Source organism: Emydura macquarii, unplaced genomic scaffold (assembly GCF_026122565.2).
Source record: "Emydura macquarii macquarii isolate MOO-44397 ecotype Brisbane River unplaced genomic scaffold, CSIRO-AGI_Emac_v2 contig_499, whole genome shotgun sequence".
Taxonomy (NCBI): Eukaryota; Metazoa; Chordata; order Testudines; family Chelidae; genus Emydura; species Emydura macquarii.
In genome coordinates this window covers 6001770-6029147 of record NW_027130636.1, presented here as the reverse complement: position 1 = coordinate 6029147, position 27378 = coordinate 6001770, and the positions used below count along the sequence as shown (strand labels likewise).

At 42.3% G+C, this 27378-nt stretch overlaps 1 protein-coding gene across 5 annotated transcripts; it reads left to right on the top strand.

Annotated features, from left to right (window-relative positions):
- The first annotated feature begins 5356 nt into the window (after positions 1-5356).
- AMMECR1L (AMMECR1 like) lies at positions 5357-26679 on the top strand. 5 transcript variants are annotated; one of them, XR_010918151.1, is made up of 9 exons: positions 5357-5698; positions 6647-6753; positions 9714-10158; positions 17806-17916; positions 18509-18623; positions 19291-19381; positions 20415-20511; positions 22638-24123; positions 25592-26679. XR_010918151.1 is itself a non-coding variant. In XM_067538853.1 (8 exons), exons 3-8 carry the CDS (start codon positions 9752-9754, stop codon positions 22747-22749), a joined length of 933 nt encoding a protein of 310 aa, XP_067394954.1. In that variant the 5' UTR covers positions 5357-5698; positions 6647-6753; positions 9714-9751; the 3' UTR covers positions 22750-24562. The 5 variants fall into 5 exon arrangements, 4 of the variants coding, with proteins under 4 accessions (XP_067394954.1, XP_067394956.1, XP_067394955.1 ...); XM_067538853.1 differs by lacking the exon at positions 25592-26679 and having other exon boundaries at positions 22638-24562; XM_067538855.1 differs by lacking the exon at positions 25592-26679 and having other exon boundaries at positions 22500-24562.
- The last annotated feature ends 699 nt before the right edge of the window (positions 26680-27378 follow it).

Below are 27378 nucleotides of genomic sequence, written 5' to 3'. Positions count from 1 at the left end.
CGGTTGTTTTACATGAACACTATGTATTTGACATTATAGGTCATCTTCTTAGGTGCTTTGTTGTTTTATTCCAAAAAGCTATTGTTAATGTAATCCTTTCAACTAGGACATTATCATCTAAGCCTAAATGGTTTCTGTAATAAGTGGGATTGTTACTATACATCAATTTATATCAAAGATCTTCATTTTTTGGATGGAAGGCTGAAATTCCTTAAATATACAGGCAACTTCAGAGTCCATTTAGTGCTGAGGAAGTTACTGTTTTTAAGCAGTAACAAGAAGCAGCTAAGAGCCACTTTGTGCTCAAATAATTTTAAAAAAAGTTGTGAAATTTTGTTTGCCTGTAACTTGATACTGCATCTCTAACTTTTTTCTGCATCAGTCTTGGGCCAGACCTTCAGCTACTGCAAACTAGTGGTGCTCCATTGTCTTCAACAGAGTTACCGTATACCAATTTACACCAGCTGGCTTGAAGGATGCATCTGGACTGAGCTCTCTGAATTCAGGTGTGTGGGATGCTGTACTGGGGATAAAACCTGACTTTTTTTCCTTGAAACAGTAGCAATCCTCACAGCATTTTGCCACCTCTTCTGGCAACCCGAAGAAATGTAAATGAAGTTTTAGCATTTTGGGTAAGGGCTGGAGCACTGGAAAGTGTGATACAATACTGGCAGAGCCAGTAGTTCTTGTACAAGATTTTCCTACATCTGTCAACTCATCTAGGCTGACTTACAGCTCCTGGAGCTTGAGGCCTTAGCTTTTCTTCAGAGGAAACACTAGTAGTTCGTTCTTTATTGGCAGCTAACAAACTATTGTGAAACCAATAATCCCATTTCTACTACAGTCATTAGGGAGTTCCTAAATTAAGTTTGGTTGTGAGTGTGTTTCAGTGATACTACTTTTTAATTCCAAAGTGCTTCTGGATAGTATATTGGCAACCTCTCTGGGGTGAAATGGGATGCATTCTTGATATTTCTCCCATTCAGTTCCAAGTCTTCCACACACTACACTCCTTATTCTTCACAATGCTGCTGTGATGTGAAAGAAGACAGAGAGATGAAAAGATTTTTCCCAACATAAATACCTAGAACTAAGATTTAGTTTTTGGCTCACAGGCATATGCTCCCCTCTCTCCTATAAGCAATGCCTAGTGTTTGCCACCATTATGCTTTACTAGAAAGTGCCTTATTCAAAGTACTCTAGCTTTCATCCCAGAGAGCACAGGTCCCCAAACTGGGGGGTGCACCCCCTGAGTGGGGTGGAAAGCAACATGCAGGGGGGCACACTAAGGTCTGAACCAGCCCCCATGGAAGGGAGTACCACAGGAAGGGAGTACCACTCTGCTCAGGCCCCGCCCTCACCCACGGTTCCACTCCCAGACCCACCCCCCAGCTGCAGTCTCGGCCCCTGGCCGTGCCCTGGCCATGCCATGCAGCTCTTCTCTTGGCCACAGCCCCCGGACATGGCCTCAGTTTCCTTTTTCGTATGTTGATTCAACTGACTAGGTTCCTGGAATACTTATAAGACTTCAAGAATAGGTCACATCTTCAGCACAAGAAGCCAAGCAGGATAACATTTGACCATTAACAGCTCTTCACACATAAAAATGATCATACTGTGATTTGTAGTAATGTTCAGGGTTGCCAAAGAGATTACATGTTTCAGTAGTGGCGGTTCTGGTGCTGTCATTAGCAGCAATATACATTGCACAGTGGAAAACCACTGTAGAATAAGCAACAGCCTAAATGCCCTCAAATAGCAGAAGAAAGACAGAATCTTTACTTTTACATTTAAAATAACAGATTTTACAACCATTGAAGTTGGATGAGTCCCATCATTCAGCTCCTTGCTACATTCCCACTCCCATCAGATCCTGCTAGTCTGGTGGCTGCAAAAATCTTTGGAGGAGGAATGGAACTGATATCAGGACTTGGGTAGGTAGCTTTCTGAGGGTTTGTCTACACTACAGGTGCTACAGCACTGTAGCACCAGTGTGGACTCTTCCTACAAAAGGGTTTTCTGTCATAGTAGGTACGCCACTTCCTCTAGTAAAGGGAGCTAGGTTGATAGAAACATTCTTCTAGCAGCCTAGTCATATCTACAGCAGGAATTAGGTTACTAACTGATGCTTTGGTATGGATTTTGCATGACCCTGAGTGATGCAGCTACATAATTGGAATGTTAAGTATAGACTAAACGTTAAGGGGTGGGGGCAACAATCTCCTGGTTAAGGTACAAAACTAGAGGCCAGAGGCTCGAGTTCTTTTCCCTATTCTCTGCATTGACTTCCTGTGTGTCCTTAGACGAGACGCTAAACTGGGATTTTTCAGAGAACCTGGCACCCAAATCCCATTAAAATTCAGTGGCTGCTTAGACCTTTTCAAAAGCCCCAACCTTAACCTCCATATTTCAGTCTCCTCACCTGTAAAATGGAATGTTATACAGATTGCTTAATATTTGTAAAACATTTTGTCCCCTAGAAAGTGCTGCAGAAGTGCAAATGTGAAAGAACATATTGTAAGTCAGTGCTTAGAAACTACAGTGATGACCGCTCTAGAAAAACCCCAAACAGTATTCTTATTTAGCTTCAAGAAGCTTCGCTATTTTAAAATCTACTCAAGCTACCACTTGGGAGAGGTTATGAATGAAGTTTTTGGTTTCAGCGACATTACAAAATGACAACTTTATAAGCTGGTTGATAGAAATTTGCACAACTAAAATAAAAACAAGTTTAAAATAATTATATGCTAAACTTGTAGTCAGGATGGTCAACACAACAATAGGATTAACTAGTTTTCAAGTGTTTTTACAACTCAAACCCAGCTCTTACTACTCTGCCAGCCTTAAAGTTGCCTGCATAGTGGTCAACAATGCATCCTACGTCAAAGTATTTCTTAAACTATTAAAAAATACAGGCTACGTAATTTCTTCCTTTTGTTTTGTTTGAATTCTCTATAGCTTCAGGACACTAACATTTTGACCTATTTCTTGCTATTATTATGTATGAATAAGTTTATATTTTGAAATTAATTCAAGGACTTGAAAGACAAAAATATTTTTCCTTAGATTTTGAATAGGTGAAAAAGATACGGAAGGGTCGGGATTAGCATACAAATAGCTCTCAAAGTCTTAATGATTCTGCTTCCATTGTATAAATAGGGCGCTGTCTTTATCCTAAAGCTGAGCCAAAGCAACTTTATTACCATAGCCCTTTGTTCGGTTACAAACCTAGGCTCAGATCCTGTAAAGACTTAGGGATTGTCTACGCAGGGAACTGATAGGCTAGCTATTGCAGAATAATCTAATCTGCCATAGCTCCCGCTATGAACACTCTAAAAAGTAATTTCTATTCTGGAATAATGGGTGCACTTCCAAAGTGGAATAATTATTCCAGAATAAACTCACTTGTTTTCTGGAATAAGTGTTCACAGAGGGAGCTACTCTGGTCAGTTTCCCCATGTAGACATGTCTTTACTCATGTGCATAGTTTTACATGTGAGTAGCCCCATCAAAGTCAGTGTCCAAAGATTTAAACACATTCTTCATTTTGCTGGACCAGGGTCTTATTTCCATAGTACCATAAATCTGCAATGTCCCTAAAGCAAGACACACAGTCCTGGTCCCCAAGACAACTTTTGTTCTGCAAAATTTATGAACATTATAGCATAGTCTTACTTCCTCTGCCTCAGTATCTTTTTCCACCCCCCCCCCTTTTTTTTTTTTTTGGCAGAGTGGGAGGAAGGGATGATGAAAAAAATGAGGGTATCAACTTGGTACAAAGCCTTATTTAGGTTTGTGAATGAATGACACTTTGCTATTCCTCATTATAGCTATATAATTGACTCATTGCATCACTTCAGGATGATTGGCAGACAATGTGCAAGAGGGGATTTTCACTGTTCAGAAGTGAGTTGCTTTTGCAGAAATGTTTAGGAAGTTTACACAATAAGTGGTTCAAACCAGTGCTTTTAATCCCTCACCTTCATAATTCAGTAGCAATTTAAAAAGATTAAATGCTACCTGCTTCAGTAGCAAGCCTTTTCAACTTGCATAAATTACTAAGTACAGTATGTGAACAGTTCAAAAGCATTGAGGCTTTTTTTAAAGTTGTCTTCTTACATATTGCTAAGACTCAAATTCTGATGAATTCTGATTGAATTACAATAGCTTGTACTATTAAGTTTTTCATCTACAACGTTAAGTGCTTTAAAGCCACTTCATGTCTCATGCACACTCAGGTGCCAAATTACTGATACTACAAAGGGTACAGTAATATACAAATGTGAAGACACTTACGCATACCCTACAAGAAGTCAGTGACAGGGCTGCAGTGACATGTTTTCTATTGTCTTTAGTATCCTGCTCTAGACCCACTCTTGCCCTTGATGTTTGTAAACAACTGGGTTATTAAGGTTGTGAGAGTAACAGTGAGCATCTGTTGTAAGAGGATTAAATAGCTTTGTACAGATCAGCCATGCACAAAGTGAGAAGAGGGGAATTAACCCAGGGTCCCTACCATAAACTGAAGATCACCTCTCCTGCTGAAGCAAAGGTCTGGTCTACACAAGGCAGCTTCTGTCAACCTAATTATGTAAGTATCTATACTAAAATGTCACTCCCACTGACGTAACTGCCCCACTACACCGACTTAATAACTCCATCTCACTCAGAGGCGTAGCATGGATATCCATGTCGTTAGGTTGATGCAGTCTTAGTGTAGACCCTGCCCCCCCAGTGATGGCACAAGCGCTGGTGGTGAGCGATTTAATTAGGGCAGCTGCTATGCACTGACAGGAAGGCAGCAAGGCCGCTCACTTGGCCGTTTGGCTGCTGTCACTGTGCCCCGCCGCGCCCCCCACAGGCACTGCTCGCTCCAAGGTGCCTGCTCTGGAGCGCCGGCCCCGCCTCGCCAGCTCCGTCAGTGTAGACGACCCCCGGCAGAAGCCCGTTCCCAGCCCGTCTGGCCCGGGTATCTCGGCTCGGCCTGGCGCCCTCCCACAGCCCGCTGCTGCCACACCGCGGTCCCCAGGCCAGACATCCGGGCTACTCGGCCGGCCCGTCCCCCGTTCTTTCTAGCGCGCATCCCTACGCCGGGCTCCGCCCATCGGACGGAACTTCACACAGCACGGCTCAGCCACTCTGACCCACGCGCGTGTCCGTTCATTATCCAATAAGAGAGCAGCATTCACACCACGTGAACTAGTCCCTTCCATTAGCCAATGGCCCACACAGGCTGGGGGCGGGGGTAAGGAAGAGGAGGAGCCGCTCCCCCTTCTTTTTAAAAGAGGCACGTGCGCTTTCCCACGTGATAAGGAAGACGTCGTGTTACATGATTCGAAGCGGAAGTCTTTAGGCTCTATGGTTTATTTGTGGAAGACTATCCTTTCTTCTCTATGGTCGGGCCGAGGCCGATGGGAGGCTGGCGGACTATGTACATTCTTCCCCTATTACCTCACTGTCAGGTTGAAGGCTTCTGGGATAGTGGAGGACCCGGGTGCTGCCTCGCTCCCTTCCTATCCTCCACCCCCTCTGCCCGGTGGCTCGGGGGAATCCCTCGTCCCGGCTTCCCTGCGCGGCCCCCCCCGCCCCGCCGGGCCCGCTTCTCTGGGGAGCCCCTGCCCAGCCCATGGCTCCATGAAGCGGGAGGAGGCGGCGGAGGGGAGGCAGCGGCGGCGGCTGGCCTGAGACGGCAGAGAAGGTGGGAAAATCCCCGGCCCCCATCCCCTCACCGAGGCCTGCGCGCTCGGGGGCGCCGGGCCCCCTTTTGGCGCGCGGGGCGATGGAGGTTCAATCCCAGCCCCCCTGAGCCGCGAGGGAGGGGGTCTCCGGGCGCCCCCGTCCTGGAAACTTTGGAGGCCTCGGGCGCCGCCTATTGGCGAGAACCAGCCTCGCTGCCCCGGCCCGGCCACCCCGCCCGGTCACCTCCCTTTCCTCCCGCCCATCCGGTCTCTTCACCGGTCACCTCCCTCTCCCAGCTGCTCACTGTCCTCCTGCCCCAGCTCCTGTGCCCATCAGCCCCCACCTGGCCACCTCCCTCCCCACTTGCCTGGTCATCTGCGGCCTCTCGCTTCTTACCCACTTGTCTAGTCACCTCCTTTCCCTCCCAGTTCTGTCTCCCTCCTCTGCCTGTCTAGGTATATGTCCACTCCACCCCCACCAGGGCCGGTCCTTCCTGATTACCACGTTTTATAGCTTGGGGTATTTAGAGTAATGGGAGTTTATTTAAAGCAGCTGGTTGCTCTGTGTTTGTCTTGCCCTTTCCTGAGTAGTCGGGGGCAGGTCCTGAACCCCGGGGCAAAGTTTAGCTGAAGTGAAGCCCTGTCCCATATTGTATCAAAAACAGTGTTTGCTCTAAAGCATCCGGTCATTGCATGCTGACTTCTGCATGAGTTTATGTTATACCCCAGACAGCAACATATGCAAGTGGTCTAGGGAATGTGATGATTAATAGATACCCAGCCTTTGTTAGCTGCTTCACCTGCTTCACCTTTTCCTGTACATCTCCTAGGCCTGGTGGCTAGGAGTTATCTCCTCTCCAGTGTCCGGCTTCCATTAATCCTTTTGTACGATTCTTGTCTTCATGTAATGACATTTTATAATTTCAGTCTAATCTGTAACATATGATCCCTGAAATCCTCCCTTTCAGATTTGGGGAATAGGAATGGGACCTGAGAAAAGAGAATTCATTCCAGATATAAAGTAGCTTCCCCCACACGCTGCTGCTCTCTTGGCAATACAAGCTTTCTGCTTTCAGTAAGTATGACCGCATGCTAACACAACAAGAGAGTAAGCTCCCATTTCTTTGCACGAAAGAAGAACGACCCATATTCATATCCCAGAGAGAAAGGATCTACTAACACCCCAGGGTGCTAAAGTTGCCTTCCTGGCTCAACTGAAAGTGCTTCCATATTTTGTCAACTATGTGCATCATATATTAACACTGTGGCAGGATGAGCAAGAGCTGTGTTTTTAAGGTATATGTTGTTTAAATTGTTGGAAACCTCAAGATTCTAGTGCCCAATCTCTGAAACAAGTGTTTCTTGAGCATGCACTGTTAGTCTTGCTGCTTTTCTCAAAAGATGTCATTAATGGAGCAGGGTATGTATGTGGTGAATTTAAGAGTAATAAAGTGAGAGTTATGTGGTGTAACTTGGTTCATTTGTTTTATATTAGTATTCAGAGGCCCAGTTTGAGGCTCCTGTGTGCCTTATAAATGCCGTAAAAGGCAGCTCCTGCTTTGAAGAAATCTAGTGCCTTTCTCTACTCAAATCAAATCATGGATTAGGTCACAAGTGAAAATGATCTTGGTGTCATTCTACTCTTCATTTGCTCACAAACCAGTTTGGGAGGATGAGTAGTCACTGCTTAAAACTGAACTAGGACTGTGATATTGAAGAGTTGCAGGTTTGGATGGAGATGAATTGGTATAGTTGTATGGGAAAGTTGGCACATCACATACCTGTGCAATTTAGTCCCTTGGTTTCATGAGTAGTAAAGTCATTCACTTTACTTTCTTTAAAGCATGTAGAATCATAACTCTTGCCCTGTCCATATCAAAATGGAAAGTAAAGCACAGCACTTGTTCATAAAAACCAAGCATGTTACTACCAAAATGACTATATTTACTAATTGGAGCCCTTGTTTTTGTTGCCATGTAGTCAATTATAGCCGTATAGTAACAAAAATGAAGAGCTGAAGTTTGATCTTAATAGTAGTAGTAACACTTTGGTTTGAACTGAAAATTGGCTGCTGTTAAGGCTGGAGTATAAGATGAGCGGAAGGAGAGAGCCTCCTGCAGCTCATAAGTGATGCCCTTTGGCTAATGCAGGAGTCAGTCATTGATGTGTGCAGCTCTCTGTTGCTAGCAGGATGGCTCTGCCTGATACAGAGTCTCTGAAAAAATGAGAATATGGAAGACTTCCCTTCCATGCCATTTCTCTCTCTGTGTAATGACACATGCTAAAAACTTACATTTTTAATTAAAAAAGAAAAGTTACGTTTGCAAAAACAGTGAACAAATGCACTTTTTTCCTGAATGCACACAGACATCCTACAGCAATATTGCAGAGAAGTTCATCTCAACAGCTGTTAACACTGAAGTCTAATTATATGAAATTTAAACACTCAGTTATTTCATTGATCATTCTGTCAAATTTCTACCTAATATTTTTCCTTTGTATTTGGGCATGAGGGAAGAGAGAGGAAAGAATTAAGCCATCTATCCTCTGAAGACACTGAAAAAGTGTTCCTTACGCTGTAGTTTCCTGTCCTCTGTCCCTTCTGTTTTAAATGTCCTTGTGTTCCTAAATACTTTAATTGGAAGTAGTCCACACAGAGAGAGAGCAATTCATGAACATCTCATACCAATCATGCTCCATTTTGGGATCATGCAACAGTGTGGCAGCTAAAGTAATTCCTTAAATGACATATAAATTGCTCTTGGTTGTAGGAGAGGGAAAGGGAATTGCCATAAAAAAAAAGTCTAATCAGCTATGTACAAAATTGTTTTTTTCCCCTCCCAACCTGTGTGTATGTATTCATTTCATCCAACACTTGGATTTTGGAATGTGGAAGGATGGTCCATTGGTCAAAGCACTGGCCTGTCAGTTGGAGATCTAGGTTTGATTTCTGGCTCTGCCAGGCTTCATTTGTGACCTTGGATAAATAAATGTGCAAACTAGGGCTGATACTTCCCTACCTCACAGAGGTGTTGTGAGGATAAACATTAAAATTTGATGTGCTCAGCTATCATGGTGATGGGGCCATGTATTTACCTAAATAGATTCCTACCCCTCCATGCTCAGTCCTCACCTTTGTGCATACTGACCCTCAATCATTTCCTGACTCTTGCACAGGTGCCCAAATCTCTGTGCCTATATTCAGTCTGCTGCTTCCCAAGTTGCTGAGTCTGCATTCAATCCCCCTCCCCACATCTTGTGAGTGTACCAGTGTTCTCTCCTCTGCCTCCACCCCTTCTGATCATGGTAAATTCTACATCCTCCCCATTGCTGTTAGTTTCCTTGTCTTATGCTGGGTACACACTGTACTTAAAGCTTACCCCCTACCCTGGTACATATTCACCTACAGTCTTCCCAGTCCATGAGCCCTGGTTTGAGTCTCTATTGCTAGCACTTGATGTGTGCAAACACTATCAGCTTCCTTCAGCTGGTGGTTCTAGTCCTGGTGTGGCTGTACTGGAGTCTGCAGTAATGGCCTCTTTTTATAAAACAGAAGTCCATGGTGGCAGCTCCTTTTTCTTCTTGACATATATTGATCAGGCCTGAGCTGAATCAAGGGGAGGAAGGCCAACAGCTTTGCTCTCAAGTGCCCTGTGAGAAGAGATCTGTGGACCACAAGTGGGATATGACTAGAGTCTTAGCACTTTTTTTTTTTTTCCCATTTCACTTCCTGTTTGGAGGCCAAATGTTTTTCTTGTATTGATTCGCCTACTTTTATTTTTAAAATATACACTAAGACCCACCAATTATGTTATTAGTGTGATCAGATGGCAATAGTGGCTTATATACACTTTCACTCTGCACTGAAACACCCACTCTCTGTACAATGAATTGCCTGTCGTTTTGTACCTGTAAGTGTGTTGCTCCCCCACTTCTCCTCAAAAGATGAACCTGTCTGACATGTTAATAGGGGAGAGGAAGACTATCTTGCTTTTTTACCTAGTGTAACAGTCTTTTATATTGCTTTTTTGCCAGGGTTCTGCAGTGCTCCAGGCAGCAAGTGCTGAATCAGGATGGGAAAAAGACGCTGTGTTCCTCCACTTGAGCCCAAGTTGGCAGCAGGCTGTTGTGGGGTAAAGAAACCCAAATTGTCTGGGAGTGGAACACACAGTCATGGGAATCAGGCCACAACTGTGCCAGGCTCGAGTTCGGGTCCTCTTCAGAATCACCAGCATGCAGATGGGAGCAATGGAAGGGAGAACATATCTGACTTAACTTTGGGCCCTGCAAATTCCCCAATTACTCGAATGAATCCCACTTCAGGAGCTCTGAGCCCACTTTCTCGGTCTAATGGAACTGCCAACAGTACCAAGAACCTTGTAGTGACAGCGGAGATGTGCTGCTACTGCTTTGATGTACTCTACTGTCATCTCTATGGTTTCCCTCAGCCACGACTTCCTCGATTTACCAATGACCCCTAGTGAGTAAATCCATATGTGTGGGAAGAAACCTGACATCCAGTACCCAGGGCTCTGACTTGGTGGGGAGGGAAAGGGATTTTTGGAAAACAGGCAAACTAGTGTTCAGGAATACAAAGGGATTACTGTGCTGCTTGTAGGATGAACAAAAACAAAAAGGTTGACCATAAGCGGGGTGAAGGCAATAAAACTCCAACTGATTTGTTGTTGGACATGAGTAGACATTTGGAAAGTGACATTTCCATTGCTCATACTAATAGAGGGCAAATTTTAAGCTTGGAAACTCTCTGTGGGAAGAGCAATGGGCTTGCCCAGAATGTTTGTACTGCTTCAGTTCCCTGTCTAATGGGCTAGATAATGCAATCCCTTACCAAGATGTACAGTCCTAGTTTATTTCCAGAGGGGTAGCCATGTTAGTCTGTATACAGCAAAAACAATGAGAGTTCTGTAGCACTTTAAAGACTAACAAATTTAATTTCAGCAGGCATAAGCTTTCGTGGGTTGCACCCCACTTCCTCAGATGCAGTTGGTAGAAATAATATAGCAAATACAGGCAACATATATATGGTAGGCAACATATACATATCCAAAGGCATAGACAACAATGGGGTAGGTGGATGAAAGCCAGGTACTTGAGGCCTAATGACAACCATTGAGTAGGAGGTGAGAATAGGTAATCAGAGCAACTTACTTCTTGTAATGAGATAGCCATTCCAAATCTCTGTTTAAACCCAGTTTGAATGTGTCAAGTTTGCAAATAATTTCTAACTTAGCATTTTCTCTTTGAAGTCTGTTTCTGAAGTTTTTTTGTGATAAGATAGCAACTCTCAGGTCAGAGATAGTGTGTCCTGGGAGATTGAAGTGTTCTCCAACTGGTTTATGGATGTTGTTATTTTTTATGTCTGAATTGTGTCCATTTATCCTTGTGTGTAGTGATAGTCCAGTTTGGCCAATGTACATGGCAATCCTAGTTTATGATAAAGCATCTCAGCTTTCCTCTATACTGTGATTTGATTCTTCACTGAAAGAACTTTATTATACAGTAATCACTTTTATTATAACAATGCAGCTTTAACTTGTATAATGCCTTTCAATACAAATTGTACAAAAGAGTTAAAATAGAGTAAGAGAAACCGAAGTTATAGGGAACTTTTCAGAAGACATTTAAAATAAGATGGTAAGTTTTAGAGTGGGATAGGGAGCTAGCGTGATGGCTCAGCACTGCAGAGGAACAAACTTTCATGCCTATTGTACTGATTTTATGAATGGATGAAACTTCTGCTTGGTGAGTAGTAGGAGAACAGAATGTGTCAGAGGTAGGTTGAAGCAAGTCAGTGGAAGTTTATTGAAAAAAAGAGATCCTGAAATAAAGGATGAGCCGGTTGAAGTTGGTTGAGGATGTGGGTGAGACAATCGTGATTCTTTGTATGTTTGAGGCTGGGCAGGAGAGTTGCAATAGTCAACGTGAGGTGATGAAGCTGTGGATGAAGATTTGGTGGAGCTGAAGCAATGGTGTAAATGGGCAATGTTGTGGAGATAGTGTTAGGCAGATATACAGCTATAGAAGAGGTGGAGAGTCCTGGTTCAAGATGAAACCAAGGCTATGAACAATAATGGTGTCTAGGAGAAAAAGACAGGAGCTGGATTGGATTTGTTAGGATACTCCTCGAGCATTTCCATCTCTGAGGTTTAGCTGAAGGAGTTAAGAGGAACCCCCAAGTTGACTTGGTCAAGGTAAGCAGAGTGTGTGGATGAGATGACATTACAGGTGTCAAAGATGAAGAAAGCAGATAGAAGCGAACAGTGAACTGAGAATTGAACCCTGTGGGACTTCTTAAAGAGGGGTTGTGGCACAAAAGAGCCACCACCAGAAGAAGAAAAAAATAATTTTAATGTTTAATGTTCATTTACACTGGTGTAAAATTTTATATAAAAGTACAACCATCTGTTTCAATAGCTAAGTTTGTTATAGACTTATTAAATAGACTGATGCCTCCACCCCATTCAGTTATCAATATATGGCATCAACATGACATAGGTTGTGTATCTGTGCAATTGTCATCACATCGGGATGCATATTGTCAGTGGCAGTCCCTTGAATCGAGGATGACGTCCATCAGGCTTGGTGGGTCTTCAGATGACTAAGGAGCCTGATTCTGGATGCACACGATCTTCAGCAGTGGGGGCATGTTGTTGCGCAGGGAAGTGGGATTCACAGAAGTTAGTCTCCTTCCTCCACTACCGCTGTTCCGCCTTGTTGTTGAGTTGCTAGGCCTCAAAATGGTTCACGCCTTGATGGAGCAGGTGGCACCACACCAAGTGGTCACTGGCTTGCTCCTCCCAGTTGTTGATGTCTATGCATCCATGCTTGAGGGTGACCTTAAGTGTGTCTTTATACCATTTCCTTTGTCCGCCCTTTGAGCGTTGGCCAACGGAGAGCTGGGAGAAGAGAACCTGGCGAAGGAGGCGGTTCTCGGGTACCCAAATGCAAAGGCCCGTTCATAAGAGTTGATTCCTTAAGAGGAAGGCTTCAATGCTAGTGGACACAGCTTCATGGAGGACTCACACTTGTCCAGCAGTCCTCCCATTTGATTCCTATGATTTGATGCAGACATTGCTGGTGGAAAGGGTCTTGATGTGGTGTCGGTAGACAGTCCACGTTTTGCTGCAGTAGAGGAGGGTGGTCAGCACAATGGCCTTGTAAACCAGAACCTTCGTCGACTTCCGAAGGTTTCTGTTTTCAAAGACACGTTGTCACAGTTTGAAAAAAATGACACTGGTGCAGTTGACCCGGTGCTGGACTTCTTCATTGATGGTAGGCCGTTGGGAGAGATGGCTGCTGAGATACAGGAAGTGCTCCAGGTACTCCGAGCCTTCCTGTTTATGTAAATGGCACGAGGGATGTTCAACTGGCCTGGGGGAGGTTGCTGGAGGACCTTTGTCTTGGCGACATTCAAGGACAGGCCAAGACTCTTATACAAAACATTGAAGAGTTCTAGAATCGCTTGCACGTCTTGTGTAGAGTTAGCCATCACGCAGTAGTTGTCCGCAAACTGAAGGTCATGGATGCACTTGTGGTGAGTTTTGTTTTTACCCGGAAGCAATTAAGATTGAAGAGCTTCCCGTCCAGTCAGTATTGAATACTGACGCCAGGTGTATTCAGTATTCAAATTCAATTCAGTATTCAAATTCAGGTGTATGCTACGGCAGGCTGCTATCGAGTATTATAAATACAATTTAACCCAAATCTAAATATTTCCAGCTGAATGGATTCTTGTCATTCCCTGGGATTACAGGGCTTCTTTTAGAAAAGAATATATTCATCTGCTCACTATTTGTTGCTTGCTGCTTGGAACAGGAAGTTGATAATGCAATTTTATTTTGTATTGCCTCTTTCACACAAACTATATCACAAAGCACTTTAGAGTTAAAAGGCACTATTCAGCTAACTAATTTTCAATCAAGTTTGAGAAAGTATGTCTCGAGTACTTAAAATTGCTCTTTAACAAGGGTTTTTGTATTTCTATAGTGATACTTATAAAAGTCTCAAAGAAAGCACATCACCTCTGTGGAGCTATCTCCTCTTTCCCGTTACTCTCTGCAAGTGCTTGCCTGTTCCTTCTTCAGTTTCAGCTTTGCTGCTATTAGCAAACATCCTCTCTCAATCCCTTGGGAAGAGTATGGGCCTAGGTTCCCTCTAGAATGGTACACAATGGTGATATTGCCATGCTGGGGCATGAGACAGAAGTGTAATTGACTATATAAACAAAGTGGTGTCTGATGCTTAAAGCAATTAGAATAAAAATACAGAAGTAATTTGCAATGGTGTCCTTTTAACTCTGTTATAATTGAGGTATAGGCAAGGGAGACAAAGGTATGTACTAAAAGTGACCAGGTCATGTGGAGGGACATAAGGAAGACCAATGCTAGGTGAATGGAGGGAATAGAAAAAGAGAAGCTTTGGGAGCTCAGCAGAGCAAAACCATGGAGGCCTTTTACAGTTAGGCAATTTTGTATTGGATTTTGAGCTAAATGAGGAACGAGTGGAATTGTTGGGAATGATATGATGGTGTTTCTTTATCTAGCATCCTGTACATGTTAGAGTCTGGAAGGTTAGAACTTGGTATCTATAGAACAGGAAATGCTCAACATCAGGTTGAGAGGAAATGTATATGGATGAGAATTCTAGCAGGAATGTAGTATGTAGGTAATGATAAAAGATTGTGGTAGGTAGATATGCAGAGAGGGGAGGAGAGTGTAAGTGCAAATTGGTACTGAGTCAAAAATTAATAGAGAAGGTGGAGTTAAACTTAATTCAAATTTGACAAGCAGACTAGGAGTCAACTGGCCAAATGAATAAAATAGTCTTTCCACCCCTAAGACAGGCTACTGCAGACACAGGCAGGTTAGCCACTCATCAAACTGCATCTAGATGGCTGGCTGGCAGGCAATTTCTATCAGTTCAGTTTTCCTTATGATTAGACAAAGAATATTACAATGTAGGACTGGTTCAGCTCTAGTCCTGAAATTAATTATGACTGGTATGCTAGACAAATGGTAAAGTAGATGCCTTTGTTATAGTAGCATCTGTTTGTTAGAAGAAGAACTTCTTGTAGAATGGCTGAATTCTAATTTGGTCAAAATATATTTTGCAAGCCTAAAATTTCCTGTGTAGTTTCAATTGGAGAAGTTATTGTTCCCCTCTCACACAGGGGAAAAAATGTATTGTTGCTGGTGAAGAGTGGTTGCCACGTTCCACCCCACATGCAACTGCATGCAAATAGTAGGTAAATGATCCTTGACCAATATGTGTACACATGTTATTGTGATTTTCCCCAATTAGTAAGTGCAGGGGAAGAACACATTTTTCAGGGGGAACCCACAAAACAAATGTTCTATTTCATGAAATACATCTGATTCACAAAGCATACTTATTCTTCAAACATAAAAAACCATAGGTTGTCCAAAATGAAAAAGCTCATAATTCTAGAAGAAGGAAAGAAACAAGAACACAATAATCAAGTTTCTAGTTTGCTAATTAGTGAAGCCTAGCTCTATTTTGTGTCTGCAATCTTGTACCAGTATACTTTTACCAAACTATATTCTTTTTCAGCATCAACATTATTTTAAGAAGTTTTGAACAAAGCAGTGAGAATGTGCTAAAAACATGCACAATTGATGCTGGCTGTACAGGAATGCAGGTCTTCTAAAAATTAACAGCCTTCTGAATTCAACTATGCCCTCTGTGATTATATTTCCCTCATATTGATGCAAAAAAGTGGCAATGCAGTTCATTGCAAACATAGATTTTTGGTATGCATCTTCAATTTCAATCCTAGAAGAGAAGGAACTAATTCAGGATTATGTTCCATCAGCTATGTTTCAGCCCCTCCCTCTTTTTCTGGGCTCAAGCTGTCACCTTTCTATTTGGGATCAATGTCACGTAAACTAAGTAAAGGAAAGGTTCCCAGAATGTCTCTGTTTTGTTTATTTTTTAATCTGTCCTTGTGTGGCTCCAGATATTTACCTGATGAAGCTAAATTTCCATTGAGTCTGACAGTAACATCATCTGCATGTAATCTGTTAAGTTCCTTGGAAATCTTTTTGTGAGTTTTAGTATCTCTCTATAGAGTCTGTTTTGTGAAATGTATGTTATGTTTTTCCACGTGCTTGTTGCCAGGTTCAGTATACAGTAGCTGGATGAAAATGTAGAGATGCAGTTTTCTGAGAATTCTACCAAGCGTTGCTCAGGCAATCAATTCTGCTTTTCTCTTCTGTCAACCAACCATCTGGTTGTGAATGGTTGAGGAATTTTTCAACTTCTGTTTGGGCAGATTATTCCACAATTGCCACTTGAGTGTTTCTTGCTCCTTCCTCTGGTACTGTGTCTGGTTGGACAGACACCTGTCAGGGATAGTCTAGATAATTCTTGGTCCTGCCTTGGTCCTCTTGGTCCTGCCTTGGTCCTCTTGAGGTCCTTTCCAGTCCTATGATTTTACTGGCCACTGTCAGTGACAGGATACTGGACTAATAGTGGCTCCTCTGATGGCAATTCCATTGTTGCTCAGGGATGTTATTGGGTGTCGCTTTTCTCATTGAATTTTAAATAGTGTTCTAAACATCCATATATCAGATGTTTAGATGATTGCACACGAGAAGTTCTCACATTTTTGTTGCCCAAGCAAAATATCATGATGATTTTGGTAATGACTAAGAAACTGAAAATATCTCATTTGGAAAATCATCAAATTCATCTGTATTCTGCTCTTCCACTTCAGTAGACAAAGTTTCTTCCAATGAACCTTTTGAAAAATTTTATTTTTTGAGATGAGAATGAATCTTTTTTACCTTTATTCTTTTACAACTTTTGACAATATTTAATTTTACTTTAGAAAAATTTTCATTACTTCAGTCCATACTCTTGCTTCTCTTCCTCCACTTCTCATCTTTAGACAAGTTCAATCTGATAAATTCATACACTGATGTTTGATATCATCTAATCACCTGTTTTGCAGCATTAGTTTAACACCTTTCTCATTTATTCTGGTTAGAATTAGAAGACTATTGAATTCTGTACTGTGAAGCCTGGAAAAATAAGGTTAGCTACCCAGCTTTATGTGTAGATCCAGATTATCGGATGTCCTGCCCAACTTTCTAGAAGTTTCTAGATTCTGGCATACTCCCTACCAGTTCACAACCTTATACCTCTTCCCAGCCCTTTACAAACTCTCTCCCTTCTCCAACAGCTAATGAGACTATTCCACCCACTAATCACAACCTTCTCTCCAGCCACCAATGACTTCACCCATTCCTGTTCCTTTCCCCCTCAAGACTTCCCATCTGGGCCTACTGAGAAACAAGAAAGGTATAATGAAAACCTTGATAATTTAATCACTGTCGTCTTAACTTTTTAGAACGCTTAATTTTAATTCTCAGATTGAAATTAGAGCCTACTGTTTCTCATACTAACAAACCCCACGCCTGCAAATAAGTTCATTTAAATTCTTGGGGGAAGGGTAAGGAAAATTGAAAAAAAAAAAAAAAAAACCTTGAGGAAAAACAAAAAACTATGGCAGGAATGTCTATTCAGCAGGAGAGAATCTCCATAACTATAAATCAAATGTAAAAGGAGTAGTGAACAAAAACTTTCCTAGCCCTAGGGAATTGACCCAGATGTCAAATCCTGGACATAACCCAGAAAAATCTAGGTTTGTTTTTTCCTAGAGAAAAGCTTTTTTCACAACCTAATTTTGTGCTTTTTGTGCAGTGCTTTGAGGTCCTTCAGTTTTAATGGCGCTCTGTAAATGTATAGCTGTTTGTGTCACCTATGTTAATTTATTGTGGATTTGTGTGTAAACTAGTGGACAATACCAAGAATTCAGAGACCTGCACAGAGAGGCAACATATGAGCAACTCTGCTGCTCATGGGAAAAACAGTTCTGAGACTGTGCACGGAGGTGATAGATATTGGGATGTAGCGTAAAGAGAGGGGGAAAATGCCAAAAATGCCTTTAACAAAAAATTACTGGGTAACAGATGGCACACTAGTGCTTACCAGAGTTAGCGCACACTTGCTTTTTCATGCTTTGCTGATCTCCCCCAAGGCTGGGATTCTTTGAGGCTAGAATGTGTTTGTTTTGCCTTTTCAGTCCGCTTTTCGTGACATGGAAGACGGGGCGAGACAAGCGGCTTCGTGGCTGCATTGGAACCTTCTCAGCCATGAATCTTCATTCAGGACTCGGGGAATACACATTAACCAGGTAATAATACTGAAAATGAAGTAATCCTGAGACTAAGCTAACTTGCTAAAGACCTCTGTTTTTAAAGAGGATTCAGCGCCTCAGAGAAACTTTATTAGGTTTATAAATCTGTATAATTTTATACATTTCATAATAAAAGAAACTTTGAGAACTGCACGATAGTTGAAAAAACGTGACATACCAGGGACCTTATGGACCATCTCTGCAACAGCTGAGTCTTCTGTTATCTGTGACAACTGGATTTTGCTTGACCTCTTAATTTTTTTAAAGGTAATTTCATATTTATTTACACGCTGAATGTGCCTGCAGCCTGCACGTTTTGGTGGTTAATTCAGTTTCAATTCTCTTGCCAAAGCGACTATTTCTTTATAAATCCAGAGCAGCTCTGTTGTATCTTCTAGTGAACCATGTTGAGATCTCCAGATATATAATGTGCAGCTAACAGGATAGGATTTCTTACAATGTCCTCCACTTCTTGTGACTGGAGAAATTATTTTCTGTAATCTCAGGCAGATTTAAAGTGTAAGAAGTGTGTGTCTAAAATTTTGATGCAGTGTCTGGTTTTAGGCCATGTGTTTCTGTCCCTCTGTAGTGCACTTAAGGACAGCCGATTTCCCCCCCTGACCCGTGAGGAGCTGCCTAAACTTTTCTGCTCTGTCTCCCTCCTCACTAACTTTGAGGATGCCAGTGACTACCTGGACTGGGAGGTGAGAACAGGTGCATTTGGAATTCTGCATCCCTCTCTCGTTCTGTTCGGGTTCGGGTTAGTACATGGTAATGTGTCTCCTTCATTACAAGGGTGCATGGATGTTATAGGTGGGCTCACAGGAGCTGGGGATGGAAAACTAGAGGAGACTGGAAAGAGACCAATTAAGTGATGGGCGAATAGTTGGGAGGGGGTCTGATTGTGGGATTAAGAGAGGTGAGGATGTAGCTGGTTTTATGGGAATCGAGAAATGATTTAGTGGAATATGAGGACTTGAGGAATTAGAGGAGGGATAGGGTCCTAAGGAGCCAATCAGTGCCAGAACACTAGAGAGACTACATGGAAATGCATTTATTTTATAAGGAGAAATAAAGAAGGGGGACTTGCCAAAGTTTGTGGCTTGTGGGTATAGTCTGCTGGTGTGACTTTTCCTCCACAGGAACTCGTGGCCTGGCTGGCCCAGGAGAGGAGATGGGAAGCTCTTTGCCCTGTTAGAAGTCTGTGGCCTAATTTGGCCCAGGAGAGGAGGCAGGGGGCCATTTGCCTATCTGGGGAAGCCTTTGGTTAAGCAAGCTGGGAGAGAGAAGGCCCTTTACCATGGCAGGAATGTGGCCAGACTGCGCAGTGACGCAAATACCTCTCACTTGGCTTTTCATTTCCATTTGTAGGTTGGGATCCATGGGATCAGAATAGAATTCATCAATGAGAAAGGTGTCAAACGTACAGCCACGTACTTACCTGAGGTTGCTAAGGAACAAGGTGGGTTTCAGATGGCTGCCATATGTGGCAGTTTATCTTGTCACAGAATTGGCATATTTAAAGTTAAGGACTGTGGGTTTAAACTGTAATATCTGTGCAAGGCCTTCCACTAGTGCCATAGATACACCAAACATAATGTGGCTAATTGACGCTTCACACAACTGCTGCCTGGCTTTCATCTGGCCTTTCTTCCCCTCCCATGTGTACACACAGTTAAGTCCCTTAAGGTGAAAAGGATCCCAGACTTAAGCAGTGGAGGATCTTGAAGTTTGGAACTTTCAGCTTTGGAACTTTCAGCTTTGTTCACTGTTGCATCTTTCCTCTTCCATGTTTCTCCCACCACCAAGGATAACTGCAGGCCACAAAGCACCAACACTCCAACAGAAGAGTCCTTTTCCTCCTCATTCTTGCAAACGTAGCTTCCTCCAGATGAGGGTAGGAGCCAGGCATTCTTTGAGTACAATTCCCACTCAACTAGCAATGGCCACCATTGTAACTGCACAAAATATTGCCTCCTTTCCTCCACATTGCAGAGTTGAGTTATAACATCCTGCTGGCCTTGGGCAAAAGACCAAGGTAGGGATTTTCATTCTGATCTCTCACAGCAGTGCACTGCATTGTCACTAGACCACAAGCTGGTCCAAATTCGACTCTTTAAGAGCTAGGTATTATTATTTTAAGATTTAGATAACTATACTTGAGTGGAACATGGAGAAATGGGTCAGAGGTCCATGCAGCAGTAGCAGGGCGGAGACCTTCCCAGAAGAACACTAAGCTGCTATATTACAGGAGATACAGTTCCCCTAGAATTTTAGAAGGGTTGGAGTGTGTGTACATAAGTGTGCAAGCATGAAACCATGCATGTCCAACTCACTCAGTGTGTTTATAAAGCTCAGTCTGTAACCTGATGTGTGTGTTCAGTTTTTTGTCAGCACTTGTCTTTCTCATTTCCTAGAGTCCTGTTTGTGTCCCCCTTCTCTTCGCTGTATGCTAAAATAATAATAATAATCCCCTTGCTGTTATTTCTCAACAGACTGGGATCAGATCCAGACCATAGACTCCTTGCTCAGGAAAGGTGGATTTAAGGCTCCGATTACTAATGACTTTAGGAAGACAATTAAACTCACCAGGTAAGCCGACATCTTTGTAGTTTTAACTTAATCAGACAGTGAAGTATTGGTTTCAGAAACAATTAATCCCTCTTCTGCTTGCCTCTGGTACCAATATTGACATGCTTTGTTCAGGTGAGAAGTATAGGTTGAAGGCCAGCATTGCAAATGTTATACATGAGGCAGAGCGCTTATATTGCAATGCAGTGTAATATGTTCAGTTCATGCAGAAGTTATGGAGCTGGGCACCTCCAAGTGAGTAAATTCTAAATGAAATTTTACTGCCTCTAAATTTACTTGACATCTGTCAAGAAGGTGAAAGATTTAAAAAAAAAAAAAAAAAATAGAACTAACTAAACTAACACAAGGTAGATGCTTCTGCACAATAGATCCCTCCTAGTCCATACATTTCTCAGTTGGATGGCATATCTGTGAGGAAGGTAAAGCTCTTTTAAAGTTGGCTGGTTTTCAGAATTGCCCACCTATCCATGCCCCCAGCTGCACTGCTGGTTCTGTTCCCTTTGTGTCTGCTAAGAGGACGCATGTCTGCAGGATATGAGTGTTTTGGGTAAAAATCGAGACATATTGCTCCTTGTCTTGTAACAACGTCCTTTATCATGTCAGCCCTCATCCCTAGAAAAAGGAAGTGTAAATGTGGTATAGTGACAGGAAGGGATGGGATGAAGAGTCAATAAAACTGGGATAATATGGACTTGCCTTCACAGGTGTTGTGAACCATACTGGTCATTGAACATAAGTAAAACGCTGTGCTTGGAAACAAACCCTTACCTGTTGTAAAAATTCATGAGTTTCCCAAAATGGACACTCAGATTTGCTGGATTCTGATACTACAACATGGAGTAGCTATGTACACTCTTCAGGAAACCCTCCTTTACCTTGAAGCTTCTTTGGTCATTTCATAAATATTTCAAGTATATTAAAAATTAAATTCACATTAGGGGTGAATAACACTTGAAAATACATTCCAGTGTTTCCCTAAAAGTTTAACTCTGCTTATAACAAACAACTAACACCTTTTCCCGAAGCAGACGTGCATAATGAATGCAAACTGGCAGCTTGTTGCCAGTGTCCCAGACTACCACTTCCTGAAACACCATAACTATGATTGTCTCATGTGTGTGGAAAAGTGAGATTTCTAGGATGACTTGCATGGTCTGATATAAACAGTATTCTGTTTATAAGTAGCAAATATCTTTGTCAGTCATTGTTAAAGTTAAGATTTTGTCACGGTTATTTTTAATAAAAGCCACGGACAGGTCGTAGGCAATAAACAAAGATTCACAGGAGTCCGTGACCTGTCTGACTTTACTAAAAATAATCAAGGGGCAAGGAAGGGGGGAGGAATGACAGCTGGAGCCCCATGGGATAGCCCAAGTCCTACTGCCATGGACGGGGCACAGCCCCAGCTCCAGCACTGGCCACAGGTGCGGGGCAGGAGGGTACACAGCCCTGGATCCAGCCCCAGTCGCAGAGCAGAGGCGCATAGCCCCAGCAGCAGCCACGGGGGAGAAGGGGCGGGGCAGGGGTGGGCACTGGCACACAGACCCAGCTCTGTCCCTGGCTTCAGCCACTGACAGCTGAAGCCAAAGAAGATCCGGTAAAGTCACAGAATCAGTGACTGCCTTGACTAAACCGTATCCTTAGTCATTGTGCTAGCAACCTAGCACAGGTCACTTGTGTCCTGTCTTGAATCACAGGCGTCAACTTGCAATCTTAGATGCCTTAAGTTAGGTCCTAAATTCATATTTAGCACTTGCATCAAAGTAGCCTGATTCTCAAAGATGCTTAGAACTCACAACTCATTGACATCTGAGAAGTCTCATTGTTGGAAATCTGGTCGTGTTGATGCAGATGTCTAAATATTTGTTTAAGTACCTGACTATAGGCAACCAAGTTTGAAAAATGTTGGGCATTGTTTATAGGATGGATGGATAGATACACACAGCACTTCAGCCTTTCACTCTAATCTCACAATTTAAATTATTCAGGTTCGGAGCCCATCTTGCTCTGTGTGAAGTTGCTTAACCCTTGTGATGCTATATAAATTAAGATAAGTACACATTTGATATTTTTGCTGATGAATATCGTACCCTAGTTACTTCCTGTTGTTTTCTGTTTCCTCCCAGGTACCGCAGTGAGAAGGTGACAATCAGTTATTCAGAATATATGGCTTCCCGTCAGCATTGTTTCCAGAATGGCACTCTTCATGCCCCGCCCCTCTACAATCATTACTCCTGACACACGGCTGCATGACCAGTCCCGCCCCCCAGTTGCCACCAACGGCTATGACATCATTGGGGCAGATGCCTCCTCTTCTTGGTCCAGTTACTTCTATTACTGCACCATTTTATGATGCTAGCTTCCGTTGCCAAGTCTGCCTTCCAGCTGACCTGGGGGGGATAATGTGAGCGTGACAGAACTTCAGGGGCCCAAGCCTTATCTCAGCCTTCCCTCAAAATGGGGGTTTAGTTGGATTGGGGCTCCATGACTAGGAATTGCAGTGAGGTGCAGAAGACCTCTGGGAGTGAAAGTGCCACTTCAGAGTGCTCTACCTGTGTGTGTCCTACACTCTGAAAACTTGAATTGTTAATTATGAAAGCCCCCCAGATCAAGTAGGAGTGTTCCTCTGGCAGTCTGGGCAACGGAGTCCAACAAAACATTTTTAGATTATTTTAAATTCTTTTTTTAATCTCCGATATTTGTTGTGTATCAAGAGCTGATTACAGTCCCCATACATCACAGGTGGACATCATGTTGAGGGGAGGGTTGAACATCTGGATAGCACCCGCTCCTCCTGGATGGAGACCACTTAAAGATGTGAACAACCATTGGATGGTATCAAGATGAAACCATTGCTTAAACAAACCCCAGAGGCTTTAAAATTCTCAGTTTCCACTATCAGTTGAATTCTCCATCACTCTTCTCGTTCATATTCAGTTTGCTGGTTTAAACAGTGCTTTATGATGTAGCCTGCTAATGAACAGAAATGGTGAGGTACTTGAGTCTGCCTGGAAGATCTCCTCTCTATTACAACTAGGCTTCCCTACTGCCTCAGACACTGGTAGCAGAGCCTACGGTGGATTAGAGGATAAGAAGGGGTTCTTGCAGGGCATTGATTGCAGTCATACAAGTGAATCTAGTGCCTGAAAGTTATTCAACTCAGATAAACACTCTCGGAGACATTCCTTTCAACAGGACAGCCACTTTCTCTAGGGTGACTATTGATCTGATATTTGAGAGTTGTTGATATTCCAATTCAGGGCAGGCCTACAGAGTAAAGCTGTGTAGTTTAGCATGTAAGTCATTGTTTAACACAATTTAGTCATTGCCACACCAAGGCAAATTTTGGTTTTTTTTAAATATCAGTTTTACCCAAACCCTGTTAAATTCCTGTATTTCCTCTCCCATCACTGCTGATTATACAAGATATTTGCTACTAAATGGAAGCATCTTCTTATCCAGTCTGCATACTCCTCCTACCCAAGTCATTGAAAGATGTCCTGAATACTGGATTATGGCACCTCTAAATTAATCAGCAGGAGCTGTAAAATGATTATACAAGCATCTTACAAATGTCTTGGTAATCAGAAATGATGGTCAAAGAAAACACAGGTAAGTGCATAGTGGACTAATGGATATTTGATTCCATATATCCTCTAAAATATGACCATGTGTGGTAATGCTGGTTTTTTAAACTGGTTGATATTTCAAGCCAGGAATGTACACGAGTTCTCTCTGTGTGTGGGAAATGGGTCTTTAAGAAACCTCAAAACTGCATGCTGTTCCTTCTAATTTCTCAGAAGAAGTGAACAAAACCCTGCAGTTTTGCTTGTCAGTGTCATATTGTGCTACTCTTGGGGAAATGTATATGTGAGGAAAAAGAGGGGATCCTGTTCTGGATATCTGTGCAATATTGTCCCAGCCTTGCTTCTGTACTGGGTTGTTCTTCTGAATTGCCACGTTTCCTTTGTGATGTAGCTGAAACACATTTGAAGATGACGGGATTGTTCACGATTTCCTGCTGCTGAGAATAAATCAGTCTTGTTACAAACTAGAGTGATTTATAATTACTCTCATAGGTGCCGTGAACTGAGGGGGAAGAGGGGAGCCAGTCTGGACATACCATTCACCTCAGCTGTCAATCAGTACAGTACTGATACATAGGGCTACAGTCATTACTGTTCAAGTGTTCTATGTTAGAATTTGATTTCTAAAGATTTAAAAAAAACAAACAATTGGTGCTAAAACTTCACCCCTCGGCACTCTAGCGAGACAGGTCATGCAGGCATATAATGCCAGGCTACACAACTCTATGGTTTCTTTTTCAAATGTTTGCCCTGATCTGTGTCTTTGACAGCGTATCGTGTTCTCTGGCTATGATTGGATTTTAATAGAGGAGGGAGAGGGTAGGCTGCCATTTTAGGAACAGAATTTTAGGCCTGAGTGACCTGGTTGTATTAGACTGAGGGGCTGAATGGCTTTGGAGTAGGGAAGCCTTTCCCCTCCCACTTCCATCTCCCTACCCAGTCTATAAAGAAAGATGTTAAAGATGGACTGTGTTCTTGTCAGTGCTGTGAGTGGAAGAGCAAGCGAACCCAGGGAACACCAGTCTGCTGTCTGAGAACTGGGTACCCAGAGCATCAGTCCCCAGTGGGGTCCAGTTATAAATCCATTGAGAAGCATGCCACTAGTCACATCATCTCAGAAAAATCTATGGCAGGGACAGTGGTTCTTAGGAAATAACTCCATTTCTGGATCATTACATGGTAGGTATGTGTAAGGATGAAACAAGTCTGAAAAGAAACATACGACCTTTCAGTTGCCTAACAAAAAATGGGCAACCAAAATAAATGATGACCGCTAGGATTAAATAACATCTCTGCATGGTTCCCTTCAGTTGCTCTAGCATTCAGCTAGATAGCAGGTAAAATCTGCTCTTTGGAGGGTTCCAGCAATAGCCAGCTGGTTTGGATTTGGCTCATTCTTAGCAGAGTGCCTTTTGGTCTAGAGGAGTTTTTTCTCGTGATAACCATTGCTGGGAAGTTACTTTGCAGTAATTACGCATTATCTTTTTTTACAGTAACTGCAGGAGAATGTCTTTGATCACTGGAGTTGTCTGTTAGAATGTTTCCACTGTGAAGTTCTTAAACTTTTCTTCTTCATAATGTTAAACATCCAATCTCTGTAGAGGCCAGTTTAGTCTGAAAAATGTTATGGTCAAAATATCACATAGCTACAATTTATAAAAACAAAAAAGTCTAAGAAATCCTGAAAGTTCATTTTAACTTTTGCACAGGATCTGTTTTTCTTAATACGTTAACATCTGCAATCTTCACAGACTTAATGCTGTTTTCTGTTTGTATTCTGGAACTTACATATTTCATTTTTTGGTTAATTTAATTTTATTTCCTTAATGCAAGGAGACTTCTTTTGACCTTCAATGCAGAGATGTCAGACCAATTATTTGTATTACACTTGGTTGCCTCCTAGCTATATAACTTCTGAGTGTAAATCATTGAACTCTATCCTCTAATGAAGTATTGTAGCGAATAAATCATAGTGGATAAAGATGCTTTTGTTCTGTCTCATCTTTCCATGCTCTCTCTGAATCTTGAGTTAGAATAAGATATCTCACCTTGAAAGCTGAACAGTTATCAGTACAAGATCTGCTAATGAACTTGAATTTCCAGGCTCTTTTTTGGAGTGGGGGTAATGAGTTGACTGAGAGGAGACAGATTATCAAACAGCCAGCTGTGCTGGAAAAAAAAATGTGATGTGAAGTGTTTTTTTGTTTGTTTTTTTAAAGTCACATGAATGTTTATCACATTAAGAATGACCTACAACTAAGTTACAGAGAAAAAGCCATAGTCTGTAGTTGGCAGCAGAACTAATTTATAGATAAGTAGATACCTCTAAGTTTACAAAGGCTTATTCTTAAGTATCTGTGGCAAAGCTTCATGACTTTTGCAGTACACATATGCTGAATTTTTTGGTATGCTGGAAATTCTGAATTTGTGTATGCATCTCAAGCTGCTGCAAGTTTATTTTAAAAATGGAATTAGTGAAACTAGAGACTTACTTGTATTATGCGACTTCCTGCCTTTTAGATGATCCTAATAAATCCCAATTGAAAATAATTATTCTCCACCTTTATTATATCTTTTCTGTTAAACAGCCACTCAAGTGGTTGCTTAAGACAGGATCCAGTGACTATACAATAGTACTTATTATGTATTTCCATTTTCTGTGTGCTGGAGGTGCAGCAATGGGTGGAGAGCAGGTGTAAGAAGAATGAGAGAAGGTGTAAGGAGAGAGGTTTAGATGTGAGTGGTTAGTGGTTTCTTTCTTTGAGGGAAGAAGAAGGTCCTCCAAGCTGTTTTATCCTACCCAAAGAAAACTGCCCAAGAAGCTCCTGCTCTTCAGGACTCAAGGTTGACACTTGCCAGGAGCATGTATGCTGAAAACTGGACTCCTTGTGCAGGAGAAAAATGCAACACAGGAAAATACTGTTTTCAGAAAATATGTTCTGGCTAGGTGATAAAGACAGAAAAGCTAGAGAGTGAATTTCTAGGGGGTGAAATTTCTGTGGCCAAAATTTCCAGCTGCCTCTAAGGGTAAATTCTGCAGCCATAAAATTGCAGCCTTATATTATTATGCGTGTTTTTGTGAGGCCACGCTTTGGATCAAACTTAAAATAGTATAAAGAAAAACAAAGTTAAATTGATGTAAGACTCACTTTGTCCAGCTTTAAACCCAATTCTCTTCCCTGTGAGTGTAACAAGTGGCATGCATGGAGCATTTCTCTCCATTTTCCTTCATTGTTGCTGTATATTGTGAAATAAACCTGTCATCAACGTAAGTGTTGAT